Source organism: Perognathus longimembris, chromosome 1, assembly GCF_023159225.1.
Source record: "Perognathus longimembris pacificus isolate PPM17 chromosome 1, ASM2315922v1, whole genome shotgun sequence".
Lineage (NCBI taxonomy): Eukaryota > Metazoa > Chordata > Mammalia > Rodentia > Heteromyidae > Perognathus > Perognathus longimembris.
In genome coordinates, this window is record NC_063161.1 from 14,894,880 (window position 1) to 14,909,087 (window position 14,208).

Below are 14,208 nucleotides of genomic sequence, written 5' to 3' on the forward strand. Positions count from 1 at the left end.
TTAGTATTTTCATAGTCAAGAGATAAAGGATGAGAAAATGAAAATTGAAGAAAGAATGAAGTACAGGTAAAGGAAAGTTTCAAGAGGAAACTGATGGTAAAGGTACAGTAGGGTAGGAAAAACAAACCAACCAACAAACTCATCTCCTCACATTGGAGCCACTTTCACTGAGATAAATAGACAAAGAAAATGAAGTCCAGAGGAATGAAGGAACATCATGTAAGTTGTACAATAGATGCGGTGAGAATTTAAGAAAGACTGAGATTGAGTGAAGAAAGAAAAGAGTAAAATGCTGCAGGCATCAAAATAACAAACAAAACCAAAAGAAAGGCAGAACCAAACAAACAAACCCAAAACAAAACAACAAAAAACCCCACACAATCTTATACAAGAAAGAATTCTCTTACAGAATAAACCTCACATATCCAAAAGCATTAAACACTACAGAAAATTAGTTTGGAGGACAACAGCCATTAAAAGAGAATGAAGGATGAGGCAGCCACATAAAGAAAAGAAGAAGAAACTGCAAGAAGAGAGATATAGACGTTATGAAAGAACTTCAATAGAAAGCTAATTCCAAAATGTTATGTGGCAAAAATATATACATAATAATGACTGCATACATATACATATGTATATCCATCTATACATATATATCTACGCAGATCACACGCACAATTATGTAAAATACACTTTGTTGTATTTTATCTACGGTGGGTAACATCAAAATGACAGCCATCTATCATTTTGCTGTATCTTCTTACTTTTTAAACCTATCAGAAAGAAAAGAGTAAAGAATTTGCTCTATTTCATACATTCACAAAATGTTTTGGTTCAGCAGCCGCATCACAAATATAAGATTAAGAACTCCTGTTGCCCAGGCAATCTTAACAGAGTGCTGTGCTCATGATTTTTTTTTTTAAAAGAAGAATAAGGGGACAAATGAAATAGGAATAAACCATATTCTGAAATGGTCAAGATTTTTCTTGCTGAATTAGTCACAATATCCATGTCTCTATTTACATTTTAGATTTTAGTATCCCTAATCGGTTTGGATTAGTGGCTTGCTAAGACCTGGGAAGAGCAAGCCTGGTACCCTGTGAGTAAGGGACATGTACCAGGCACTAAGGATGCCAGAACACTTTATCCCTCGCTCCTCTTCTTCCCTCCTGAGCAGCAATGACTATTTCTATCAGTGACCTGGTCCAGATGCTGGGGCTTTCTATCTAAGCAGTGCATTTCTCTTCAGAACTTTCTTCTCCACAGTGCAATTCCTCCAGTGAGGGTGTATTTGTAGTCACAGTCTTCAGTTTGCAAATGCTCTCTGTCACCTCTGTTCTTCACTCCAGTATTTGCATTATAGTGTGGGATTCAAAGAGTCATCTTAAAGATCAACTGGTGGGTTCCTTTTAGTGGAACAGAACAAGTTCCTTTGTTTACCTTCCATCGATGGAGGGGTTCTGTGCCCACTGTCAGAGCAGTTTTATTTACCCATTCTCTCCCTCCCCCCTCTCTTCCCCCCCTCCCTCTCTCCCTCCCTCTCTTTCTCCCTCTCTCCCTTCCTTCCTTCCTTCTTTCCTTTTCTCTCTTTCTCTCCTCTCTGTCTCTCTTTTTCCTGTGCTGACAATAGAACCAAGAGCCTCAATCATGTTAGACAAGAACTCTATATCCCCAGTCTATAATTCACCCATATTTGAACATTATCCATGGCAAATAGGAATCCAAGAAACATATCAGGCTTTTGGTGATGGTCATGTCATTTTGTTTTTCAGGTACAATGGTGATCCATGTTTTCATGTGGCATTTTCTATTCTTCTGTTACTTCTATTAGTGTCCCCCCCCCATCCTAAGATTTAAGGTAGCTTCTTAGATTCTCCGAGATTTAATGATGCTTCCTTTTCTTTTTTCTTCTTCTTTTTTCTCCCCTTCCTTAAGAAGGCAAGAGACAATCACCAGAATCAAATATGTAGTCTCTCATTATAATTTCAAAGGGTGTCTCTTTTGGCAGGTAGCTCCATGAAGGTTTTAGAGATCTCTACGTGCTTCATTCTAATTAGACTTCCAGTGGGCTGTGCTTAGGCACTCTGCAGCGACACTGGTTGCGGGAACAGAAATCCCTGAAGTTTTGCCAGAGGCTCTTCCTCCTTGCTCTCAGTTCAATCTTGTTACCCAACCTCATGGCCTAGCCAGGGTGGTTTTGTGATCTTAATATATTAGTATCTTAATTTACTATGGCTTAAGAAAGACTACATTTTTATATACCTCAGAAGATGAGATCAGACTTGATCTCATTTTCAATATGAGATGCATTCCCAAGAGAGACAAAAGAAAATAGGGGTACGTCTCACCTAGGGATGGCAATATTCACTGTAACAGCTCGTTGTACTTACTTCCTTCAAAGCAATACTCTAGCACATAGCCATCTAAACCTGCTGCTCCAATCTGGTCTGGGGGCCTCCATTTCATTGTCACAGATGAGTCGGTAACAGAGTCGACAGCCAGAAGAGTCGGAGGGCTGGTTACAGCTGACAAGATAGAAGAGACAGAAAAAGAAGTTATGAACTACAGATTATGGCATGAATCCTGTTCAAATGAACCGAGATACAATTAAAAAATAGACTGTGAAAGCCAGGTTCATGCCTATTATCCTTGCTACTCAGGAGACTGAGGTTTTAGGATTGTGGTACAAAGCCAGTCCTGGCAGAAAACTCCATGGGACACTTACCTGCAATCAAGCACCAGAGAACTGGAAGTGGCACTGTGGCTCAAAGTGGTAGAGCACTAGCCTTGAGCAAAAGAGCTCAGGGAGAGTGCCCAGGTCCTGAATCCAAGCCCCATGACAAAAGGAAGGAAGGAAGGAAGGAAAGAAGGAAAGAACGAAGGAAGGAAGGAAGGAAGGAAGGAAAAGATAGTGAAGCTGAGTGCCGGTGGCTTGCACCTGCAATTCTAGTTACTCAGCAGGCTGAGATCTGAGGACTGTGGTTCGAAGCCATCCTAGGCAGGAAAGTCTATGAAACCCTTGTCTCCAATAAATCATCAAAAAGCCAGAAGTGGAGCTATGCTTGAGCCCAAAAGCGCAATGACAGTGTCCAGGCCCTAAGTTCAAGCTCCAGGACCAGCACTTGATCTCGTGTGCATGCACACCCCCCCACGCACACATGTGCACACACACACACGCACACACAACAATCAAAACAAAAGAAAATAAAAATAGACACCGAAACCCAAAGCCCCATACCTTAATAGAATTCAATTAAGCACACTCCTCCCAGCATAGTGTGTGAAGGCAAAAATCTGCTCAACATGTGAATTGTGGAAATATTCCTATACTTCTTCTATGGATTGGGATGGGTGCAAGAGGCCGCGAGGCCCAATGGGATTGAAGAAGTTTAAGCTGGGGAATCTAATTATCTAGAGGAAATTTCCCATAAACCTCTGAGTTTACAATGCAGACTCCTGCATTAAATTTCCTTTCGGTTGCCAAAATACCATAAACTAAAGGAGGCAACTTGTGTTCCTTTGCCGTCACTGAACTGGCAGTTTTTGGGTTTAGTAGGTCATGTTAAAAGTGCAGTTGTAGGACTGGGAATATGGCTTAGTAGCAAGAGTGCTTGCCTCATATACATGAAGCCATGGGTTCGAATCCCCAGCACCACATATATAGAAAATGGCCAGAAGTGGTACTGTGGCTCAAGTGGCAGAGTGCTAGTCTTGAGCAAAAAGAAGCCAGGGACAGTGCTCAGGCCCTGAGTTCAAGCCCCAGAACTGGCAAAAAAAAAAAAAAAAAAAGAAATGTAAAAGTGCAGTTGTGAAGCAGGCATTTGTTCATCTCCAGGTTGTAGTCCACTGAACACATTTCAGTTGGCTTAAGTTTGTAAAGCAGTGCTCACACCCAGGTCTGTGAGACCATGGAAAGAAAGAAGGAATGGAGCAGAATGGTCTAATCCTAACCCAGCCTCATCTTGGCTGTGGGGATTGGCAATGGCAGCACCCACGGCTGCCACTGGAATTCTGGGAATGAAATCTGGGGTTGACATCATGACTATAGTCAACTCTACCCGAGTTGCTTTGGATTTCACAGACAGAATCTGGCTCCTCACCACTTCCAACCCCCAACTCACACACAACACCAAGAAGCCTCCAGACCTGGGCGAATGGATCCCCTGCCAACGTCTTTCTGGACTCACCCAGAGGAACAAACGGTTTGGAGGGCATGCTGGGCTTGGAGATGCCAATGGCGTTGACGGCAAAGATGCGGACCTCATAGGCCACTCCTTCAATCATTTTCTTGGGCTCGAAAGTTGTTTCTTTGCAGAGATCAAAGTTGAGTCTCATCCACCTGGAGCTTTGTTTCTTTTTCCTCTCAATAAAGTACCCTGCAGGTGCGCAAAATGGAAGAAGTCTTTAAACTGAAACTTTAGCAGATGTGGGAAGGGCTTCAAATTCTGTATGTTCTCTGCACACCAAGTGAAGTAATCCTATAGGTTCATATTTTAACCCACCTTATTCCATCAGTTAGTATAGACAAATGATACTGAAACTGGTCTGAAAAATGGGGAAGGGTAGAAAGGAGAATGATAAAGGGTAGGAGAGACACTGCCAAGCCCTGAGTTCAAGCCCCAGTACTGGTATACACATACACACAAACACAGTCTCTCTGTGTGTATGGCTCTATGTCTCTCTCTGTCTTTGTCTTTCTCTCTGTGCATTGTACACATACATGGAAATATTAATAAAGAAAACTCTTGCCAGGCGCAGGCTTCTCGTGCCTGTAATCCTAGCTACTCAGTGGCTGAGATCTGAGGATTGTGGTTCAAAGTCAGCCCGGGCAGGAAAGTCCTTGAGACTCTTATCTCTACCACCAGAAAACCAGAAGTGGTGCTGTGGCTCAAGTAGTAGAGCACTAGCCTTCAGCTGAAGAGCTCAGGGACAGCACCCAAGTCCAGAGTTCAAGTCCCATGACCAACAAAAAAATAAAAAAGAAGAAAACTTGCCCAATTTTAACAAAACCCTTTTAATTGATGCTAATAAGAATAGAATAGCAACGTTAACATTATAATATAGAGATACAAAACTAAAAGGATTAGAAAATTGTAATTGTACTAAGAAAAGAAGAAATATTAGTCATAAACATATAGGTCATTGCAACATAGTCACTATGATTGAACGATATAGGGCAGAGTCACTATAGTTGTCTCTGAGTGCCAGTAATGAAGATAAGATGGAAGGAATAATTAGTTTGTAAGAAAAAAATTCCTTCTTCCATCAGGCAAGCAAATTCTTCCAGGCATTTAGTACTTAGGGAAATCAATTCATGTCATAACCACAGTGACACTAGTCACTTACTAACTAAAACAGTGAAAGTTAGATTTATAGTTGTTTCATTATTAGCTACTGATAAGTTGCAAAGAAAGAAAGCAAACATTCAGATAAAACGTTTTAATCTTGGAAGTGGTGCTGTGGCTCAAGTGGTAGAGCGCTAACCTTGAGGTGAAGAGCCTCGGGACAGAGCCCAGCCAGAATATCTTTAGGTAACTGTGTGTGTGCTCGTGTGCATGTGCACACGTGTGTGAGAGTGTATGTGTGTGTGTGGTGTTTTCCAGTCCTAAGGCTTGAACCCTGGGCCTAGGTAGTATCCCTGCGCTTCTTTTGCTCAAGGCTTACACTGTATACCACTTGAGCCACAGTGCTACTTCTGGCTTTTTCTGAGTAGTTTAATGGAGATAAGAGTCTCATGGACTTTTCTGCCCTTGAACTGTGATCCTCAGATCTCGGCCTCCTGAGTATCTAAGATCACAGAGGTGAACCACTAGCGCCCTAGCTATATGTGTATCTTAATAGGAGTGGATACTTAGAATCATCCCAGTAGGCTTTCTTGAACATGTAGTTTTCTTTTTTAACAGACAGCATTTAAAAATGATTATCTTTAGCTACACAAAAGCGTTTTAATTCAATACGTTAATGTATAGGTCTACTGCATCTTGATCAGTGTTGCCCCTTCTCCCTCTCCATTGCTTTTAATCGCCCCCATTGCCTTCAGGGGCCTGGCTCTATTTTCACATAGCAATGCAATGTTAAATTTTTCTTCTGTCTAAATATGCATAAGGAGAACACCAAGTGATCCGGCAGTGCCACCAACTGCTTACCTAAGATTGGAGACCCTCCATCGTAGGCAGGGGGCTCCCAGTTCATAATGCACCAGTCATCCCCCACATCTGACACATTGGGCGCCACTGGAGGGTCTGGGATGTCTGTGGTAGAAAAGTAGAGGAGAAACAAAGCTGAGAGAGTACAGAGAAAATGGAGAGGGCAAGATGGGCTTTTTAGTGATCATCACAGAAACTGTTAGTTCTGAGTATTTTTCCATGTTCCCTGAAATGCATTTAGTATAGCTCAGGAGGAAAACTCATGATAGTAGTAGGTAGAAATTCAAGTCAGGGGGCTGGGAATATGGCCTAGTAGTAGAGTGCTTGCCTTGTGTACATGAAGCCCTGGGTTCGATTCCTTAGCACCACATATATAGAAAAAGCCGGAAGTGGTGCTGTGGCTTATGGTAGAGTGCTAGCCTTGAGCAAAAAGAAATCAGGGATAGTGGTCAGGCCCTGACTTCAAGGCCAAAGACTGGCAAAAAAGAAAAAAGAAATTCAAATCAGAAATGGCCAAATCACCATGTCTTATAAATATACTCAGTAATTTCTGGTCAACTTGAAACATGTCTCTTAAAAGAAAACTTCAGGCACAGTTTACTTGGTTTCGGGCTTAAGAAAATGTACACACAGTAGTTGTCTGAGAGCCAAGATGGTCTTCTCTGCAATGGTTGTGATGTGGACAATTTTTTTTTTTTTTTGCTAATTGTACTTCAGTGAACTTTAACAGGCACTCCAAGTAACTCTGACTTTGCAGAGCCAATGACCAGCAACTCCAAATGGTAAAGTAGCTACTCATTCCTCTAATGGTAAGGCATCTAAGCAAGAAAGTAGAAGAAAAAAGGAAGAAAGTAAAGGGGAAAAGAGAAAAAAGAAAAATATCAAAGGTAGGGGGAAAAAAGCGATGGTGATATACTGAATATCACTGTATGATTTTTTTTTTTTTGGTTGGCTGCCCAGTAAATTTGTCTACAGGTTAAGAGTATCCTAGATCTAGACATGTCAGCTTGATTCTAGAAGCTTACGCACATGTCAGACTGACCTACGACTTTAATCTTGATGCTTGCATGTGCTTCTCCAGCTTCATTTTTCAGATTTATGTTGTAAACACCAGAGTCATCTCTCTCAGCCACGTCAATGACCAAAGTGCTGCTGTCAGGATAAGATTCTGCCCGTATCCGGCCACTGCCCTCCATGATAGCCTGACAAGGGAGGAAACAAAAATGTGGCATGAGGTTCATAGCAACAAAGCCCACTACATAGTGCCTTAGGACCTGAGCTAGTGTTAATGACTAAAATACATCTTTCCCATTATCCTTACCCAACTCTAGTAACAGAATCACACCTAGGAAAACAGAGATGGATCTTTTTAAAACCCACACCAATGAGAAATAGTAGACCTGGGTGGGCCTTGATTCCAAAACCCATTAAACATTAACTTTCTCAGGAGGAAGTTAGAGAATGAAAAACAGGAGTTTTCCACTCAAATTGTTGAACCACTGACTATCTGCTTCAAAGGGCAGGGAAATGTGAGGATCTAATTGCCAACGTATAGAGAGAAGATGAGCCCTCCATCATATTTTCTATTCTGTATTCTTCTGTATATTTAACAAAATTCTTCTTTCTTGTCGTTGTTGTTGTTGCCAGTCCTGGGCCTTGAACTCGGGGCCTGAGCACTGTCCCTGGCTTCTTTTTTGCTCAAGGCTAGCACTCTACCACTTGAGCCACAGCGCCACTTCTGGCCATTTTCTATATATGTGGTGCTGGGGAATCGAACCCAGGGCTTCATGTATACGAGGCAAGCACTCTTGCCACTAGGCCATATTCCCAGCCCCCAAAATTCTTCTTCCTTAAACCTGGAATTTAACTTGGCCTTACATTTTCCCCTTGATTCCCATGTGATATCTTTCTATATGAAAAACAATAGTAAATATGCAAAGAGGAAAAACAGAATTCCAGAATAGTTTGGAAGGCAGGTAAATTGCCTATACCTTTTAAATTAACTCCCTGTTTTTGTATCTGGATTAAGACTCAGGAGCCTTCACAAACTCAAGATTGCCTCAATAGTAAGAGTATCTAATTTTTTTTGTAATTCTTGTATTTTACATAATAGAACAGATTTCATTTCTTTGGATAAATTCTGACTTCAGTTATAAAGTATGTCCTGCTTTTTTTACTTTGAGAAGACAAATACTTATTGATGGTAGAATTATATCCTCTCATCTTCAGTTTTTTACATCCTACTTCATTTGTTGTACTGCAGTTCCATAGTGTAAAATGAACACTTTTGAGATATACATAGTATTCTATGGATTTTTTTTTAAATGATGAATTATGTAATCATGATCACAATCATTCCCAACTGTGTCCTTGGGTTCCTTGGCCATTAACACCTCCCCCCCCCCCCCCCCATCTAGGCCTCAGACAACCACTGGTAGAATCTGTCCTTATGGTTTCCTTTCTCCTCAAGTGTCATGTAAGTGGAATCAGACAAGACACAGGCTGTTGAACCTGGCACCACTTTGCATAATATTTACTGCATCTATAACTAGCACATGGCTTTTCATTGATGAATAGTACTCCATTGTAATTCGGTGTGCAGTTGGTTCACAGTGTTATTACTGTTTGTTTATAGAGTTAGGTTTTACTTTTTTTCTTTCCAAATTTAGACAATTATAAACAAAGCTTCTAGAAACATGGATGTACAGGGTTCCCCCATCCTGGATATATACCTTAATTTCTCTTGGATAAATTACTAAGAGTAGCATCATATGGTTTTCAGATATATATACCTTAATTTCTCTTCGATAAATTACTAAGAGTAGCATCATATGGTTTTTGGATATATACCTTAATTTCTCTTGGATAAATTACTAGGAGTAGCACCATATGGTTTTACAGTAGGTTCATGTTTAACTTCATTTTTTTTATTAATTGAACATAAATTTTTTTACAAGGTGTTGTGCAAAGAGGGTGCAGTTACATAGTAGGGCAGTGTGTACATTTCTTGTGATATCTTACGACCTGTTTTTCTATCCCTTGTCTAGGTCAGGTAGACATATATGCAATATACAATGTATCAAGAACATATACAGTATTCACAGACTTGGTCTCTACTGTCTCTCCGTCTCCCTTTGTTAACAGTCATATATCAGGGAGATCGTGCCCCTTTGTTTTCTGTGTTCTAGGCTTGTCTCACTCAACATTATTTGTTCGAGTTCTGACCATTTCCCTGCGAATAACAATATTTCACCATTCCTAATCGCTATGTAGTATTCCATTGTGTATAAGTACCATATTTTTTGGATCCATTCGTCTGTGGAGGGGCATCTGGGTTGTTTCCATATTTTGGCTATTGTGAATTGTGCCACGATAAACATGGAAGTACAAGTGTCTTTTTGATATCTTGGGTTTTGCTGTTTAGGATAGATGCCTAGGAGTGGTATGGCTGGGTCATAGGGTAGGTCTATATTGAGCTTTTTGAGAAACCTCCATACTGTTCTCCAAAGTGGTTGTACTAATTTGCACTCCCACCAACAATGGAGAAGGGTTCCTCTTTCCCCACAGCCCCTCCAGCATTTGTTGTTTCCTGAGTTCAGAGTATAGGCCATTCTAACTGGGGTGAGGTGGTATTTCAGGGTTGTTTTTATTTGCATTTCCTTTACAAGCAGGGATGTTGAGCATTTCCTCATGTGTTTCTTTGCCATTTTTATATCTTCTCTTGTGAAGTCTCTCTTTAGCTCTTTTGCCCATTTCCTAATAGGTTTATTGGGCTTGGAGGGGCTTAGATTTTTGAGTTCTCTGTAGATGACCGATATCAGGCCTTTGTCTGTTGCTGTGCTGGTAAATATCCTTTCCCATATCGTTGGCTGTCTTTCTATTTTGGTGGCTCTGACCTTAGCTGTGCAGAAACTTTTTAATTTGTAGTAGTCCCATTTGTCGAGTCTTTCCCCTATTTGTTGTGCCCCTGGGACTCTATTCAGGAAGTTCTTTCCTGTGCCTATAAGTTCTAGTGTCTTTCCTACTCTGTCCTTCAGTAGTTTCAAGGATTCAGGTGTTTAACTTCATTTTTAAAACTAGACATACCATTTTGCATCCTCTCCTGTAATGTCTGAGACTTTTGTTGTCTTATATTCTTACCAGCAATTGGTATTATTAATTTTAAAGTATTTTAGTGACTTATTTTTGTCTCCCTGTAATTATTTTGAGATGCATCCATACCCTTGCACAGATCAGTAACTATTCCTTTTTATTGCTGAGGAGTAGTCCACCGTAAGCATATATTACTATTCACCCATTAATGGTTAGATTGTAGTCAGTTTTTGGACATTAAAAATGAAACCATTCCTTTTTATTGTTGAGTAGTAGTCCACTGTAAGCATATATTACTATTCATCCATCAATGGACAGTTGGGTTGTATTCAGTTTTTAGGTATTAAAAATGAAGCAATGAGAACATTTGTTCTAGTGGACTGTTTGACAGTAACATTGTATTTTTCACATTGATAATTATGACATCTGCAATTGGAGGCAGCTTTCCTTCCTTTCCAAGATGGGCTTGTTTTCTTTTTCATGCTAGTTGCCCTGCAAGAAGCTCAAGTACAATGTTGACAAGAGATAGTGAGAGTGAGTCTCTCTCTCTCTCTCTCTCTTTCTCTCTCTCTCTCTCTCACCTGCCTGATCTTAGAGGGAAAGCATTCAGTCTTTCTCAATAAGTAGGATAATTATCAGTAAGGTTTTCATTGATGTCTTTTCTCATGATGAGGAAGTTCCTTTTGTTTCCTAGTTTGCTGTTTGCTGATGTTGACTTTTTTGTTGTTGTTGGTGGTGGTCTTGAGGCTTGAACACTGGACCTGGACACTGTCCCTGAGCTTCTTTTGTTCAAGGCTACCACTGTATCATTTGAACCACAGCTTCCCTTCTGGCTTTTTTTCTTTTGATAGTTTATTGGTCAATGTTCCATGTGTACCTAAACTAGTGCCTTAGAAGTGGAGCTATGCCTCAAGTGGTAGAGCGCCAGTTTTGATTAAAAAAAAAAAAAAAGCTATGGGACAGTACCCAGACCCTGAGTTCAAGATCCAGCCTCCTCCTTGTACCCCGAGAACGCAGGGTCTGGGCACTGCCCCTTAACTTTGTTTTGCTAAAGGCCAGTGTTGCTCTGTCACTTGAGTCATGGCTCCATTTCCAGCTTTTTTTTTGCTGGTTAATTGGAGATAAAAGTCTCAGGGACTTGGGGGGGGAGTGGGTTTCCTGGGCTAGCATTAAACCTTTGATCCTCAGATCTCAGCCTTCTGAGTAGCTAGGATTGCAGGTGTGAGCCACTGGCATCAAGCTTGTTCTAAAATCTACTGAGAATAGTTCAGAAACCTCAAACCTAGTTATTTTGCCTTGCAATTCTGTCATTCTGTAGATTCTTTTACGACCTACCTTCTAACAACAGAACTGGAGACATAACTAAATTTTTTTATATCTAGATTGTTGGACATAGAATATGGTTAAAATAATTTCTCAGTTGTGTTTGGGGGAAAAGAAATCTCAAGGTGTTTTGTTTGTTTGTTGTCAGACATGGGGCTTGAACTCAGGGCCTGGGCACTGTTCTTGAGCTCTTTTGCTAACCCTCTCCTACTTTGAGCCACAGCACCATTTCCAGTTTTTGAGTGGTTAATTGGAGAGAAGAGTCTCACATGGATTTTTCTGCCCAGGCTGGCTTTGAACCTTGATCCTCAGAGTTCAGCCTTTAGAGTAGCAAGGGTTACCGGTGTGAGCCACCAGGCATCAGGTTGGATTTTTTTTTCTTCTTCTTTTTTTTTTTTAAGTATAATACTTTTCTTTTTTCCCACAAGAAGCCAGAGAACTTCATGTACTGGCGATTCTCTACCACTGCAACCTTAGCTGATTTTCTCCTCCACACTCTGCCTACTACACTGGCTTTTTAGCTCTTCTTCCAACAGCTCTAGGCCATTCACTGTCCTGAGCCACTTCCATTGCATCTTTCTGGAAGCTTCTTCCCTTTGGTCTTCATACAAGGGTTTCTTGTCATTCACAGAGGCCGCAGTGGCCATGGGGGCACTTGTGATGGTGACATTTTTACCTTTGTGGCATCTATTACTATCCAAAGTGATTTGGCTCCTCTATTTTTTATTCACTTGCTTAACAATTCATTGCTCATTTGTTGTAAACATCTCCTAGTTTACTCTTTGAGGTCCATAGAATGCATGAGGAGATATTGTTCATTATACCCAGAACATGTGTGGCCACGTTGGAAATATGAAAAGTGGAGAAGAAATGATGAGATCATTTGTCTGATAGTCAGCTATGATTTCTTTTTCAAAGCAAGTGCATCTGTACTGTCCTCTTGTACATTAATTTATCTGTCAAATGAAAGAGTGCAAGGGGTGTGATAGGCTCTGCGTGTGCGTGTGTGTGTGTGTGTAACACACCTTATCTGCTCGGCTCCAAATGGCTTTGGGGGGTGGTTCTCCAGTGACAGGGATCTCAAGGCGGAGCTTGTTTCCTGCAATCACTGTCACGGTATTGTCAGCATCAAGGCCATCGAGAATGATCTTAGGAGGATCTGGAATAGTAAGCACAGTTTCTGTTATCAGACAGTCGTTTCCATGCAAATATCTTGCCTAGTGATTGGCTAGTGGAAACAAGAGTAATAACCCATACCGCCCCCCCGCCCCGTTTACAAGAATATGAGTAGAGTCAAGATCATTGTTGCCTGAATTAAAAAAAAAATTTCATTGCCAGGGGCCAACACCAGTAATCCTAGCTACTCAAGAGGCTAAGATCTGAGGATCACAGTTCAAAGCCAGCCCAGGCAGGAAAGTCCATGAGACTCATCTCTAACTACCAAAAAAGCTGGAAGTAGAGCTGTATGGCTCAAGTGGTAGGACACTAGCCTTGAGAACAAAAGCTCAAGAACAGCACCCAGGCTCTGAGTTCAAGGCTCAGGACCAGCACACACACACACACACACACACACACACACACACACACACACACACACACTCCATTGTAAGACTGAAGATTAAGGTACTTATGATTAGTGACTAATATTAGTTGACACATTTTTTTCCTGTGTTATTTAGTTTTGTTCTTTTTGTTGTTGTTTGTTTTTTTGTGTGATGGTCCTGGGGCTTGAACTCAGGACCAGGGTTTTTTCCCCTGAGCTTTTCCATTCAAGGCTAGCACTCTACCACTCAAGCCACCGCTCCACTTACGGGTTTTTTCTTTCTTTTGGAATGTGAATACTCAGACCTCAGCCTCTTGGGTAGCTAGGATTGCAGGTGTGAGCCACTAGCACCTGGCTGAGTATTACATAGTTTTGACTGCATAATGATTCCATCAAAATCAATAACAAACAAGAGAGCTATGCGATCATTTGTTGTTGTTTTTTCCTACTCACCAATGACATGAACTTTGGCAGATAAAGGAACATTGTAGGCATCTGGGGTAAAAACATATTCACCTTCATCTTCAATGAGTGCATTGGCTATGACTAATTTATGGATTCTAAGGAAACAAGAACATGGTTCTGAGACTCTGCAAAGGTTTAGAATATACATAACACAAATGAAAGAGGCACTTCTTAATCTGATAAACTTGTTTTGTGCAAGCATTCACATGTATTCAAGTGGGTGGGTATGAAAGAAAAACACAGAGATAAAGAGAGAGAGAATGTGAAACCTTAGTTAACCTTTGGATTGACCCACAGTACATTTCTCTATTTGGGGGTAAATGGAAGTATTTCTACAAATACCACCTACTTATTATATATACAAGTCTGTTATTCTTTTTTTTTCATCTCCTTTCATAACTTTACAAAGTCTATTATGACATGTATGAAATCTAGCTGGGCTCAATCCTTCCCCTATCCCCTGGGCCATACATACAAACATGTGGAGATATTATGAGATTGTGATAGTTCGTATGCACACGCAATTTTCTCACAGTTTCAAACCATTCCATGACCTTGTAAGAGTCTATGGTCCAAGAACAAAACCTTGCCTAGTATTTTGGGAAGGGCATTTGATGCTTATTGGTGTCAAAAGTACTA

The 14,208-nt window shown here is 40.7% G+C and overlaps 1 protein-coding gene across 1 annotated transcript in view; it reads right to left on the minus strand.

Annotated features, from left to right (window-relative positions):
* The window catches only part of Mybpc1 (myosin binding protein C1), a 72,671-nt gene that overhangs the window by 22,419 nt on the left and 36,044 nt on the right, over positions 1-14,208 (minus strand). The window contains exons 15-20 of the mRNA XM_048340563.1: positions 13,558-13,664; positions 12,587-12,720; positions 7,189-7,348; positions 6,147-6,251; positions 4,188-4,376; positions 2,391-2,525 (exon numbers count right to left, since the gene is read on the minus strand). Coding sequence (XP_048196520.1) covers positions 2,391-2,525; positions 4,188-4,376; positions 6,147-6,251; positions 7,189-7,348; positions 12,587-12,720; positions 13,558-13,664 — 830 coding nt within the window. The remainder of the gene's footprint in view (positions 1-2,390; positions 2,526-4,187; positions 4,377-6,146; positions 6,252-7,188; positions 7,349-12,586; positions 12,721-13,557; positions 13,665-14,208) is intronic.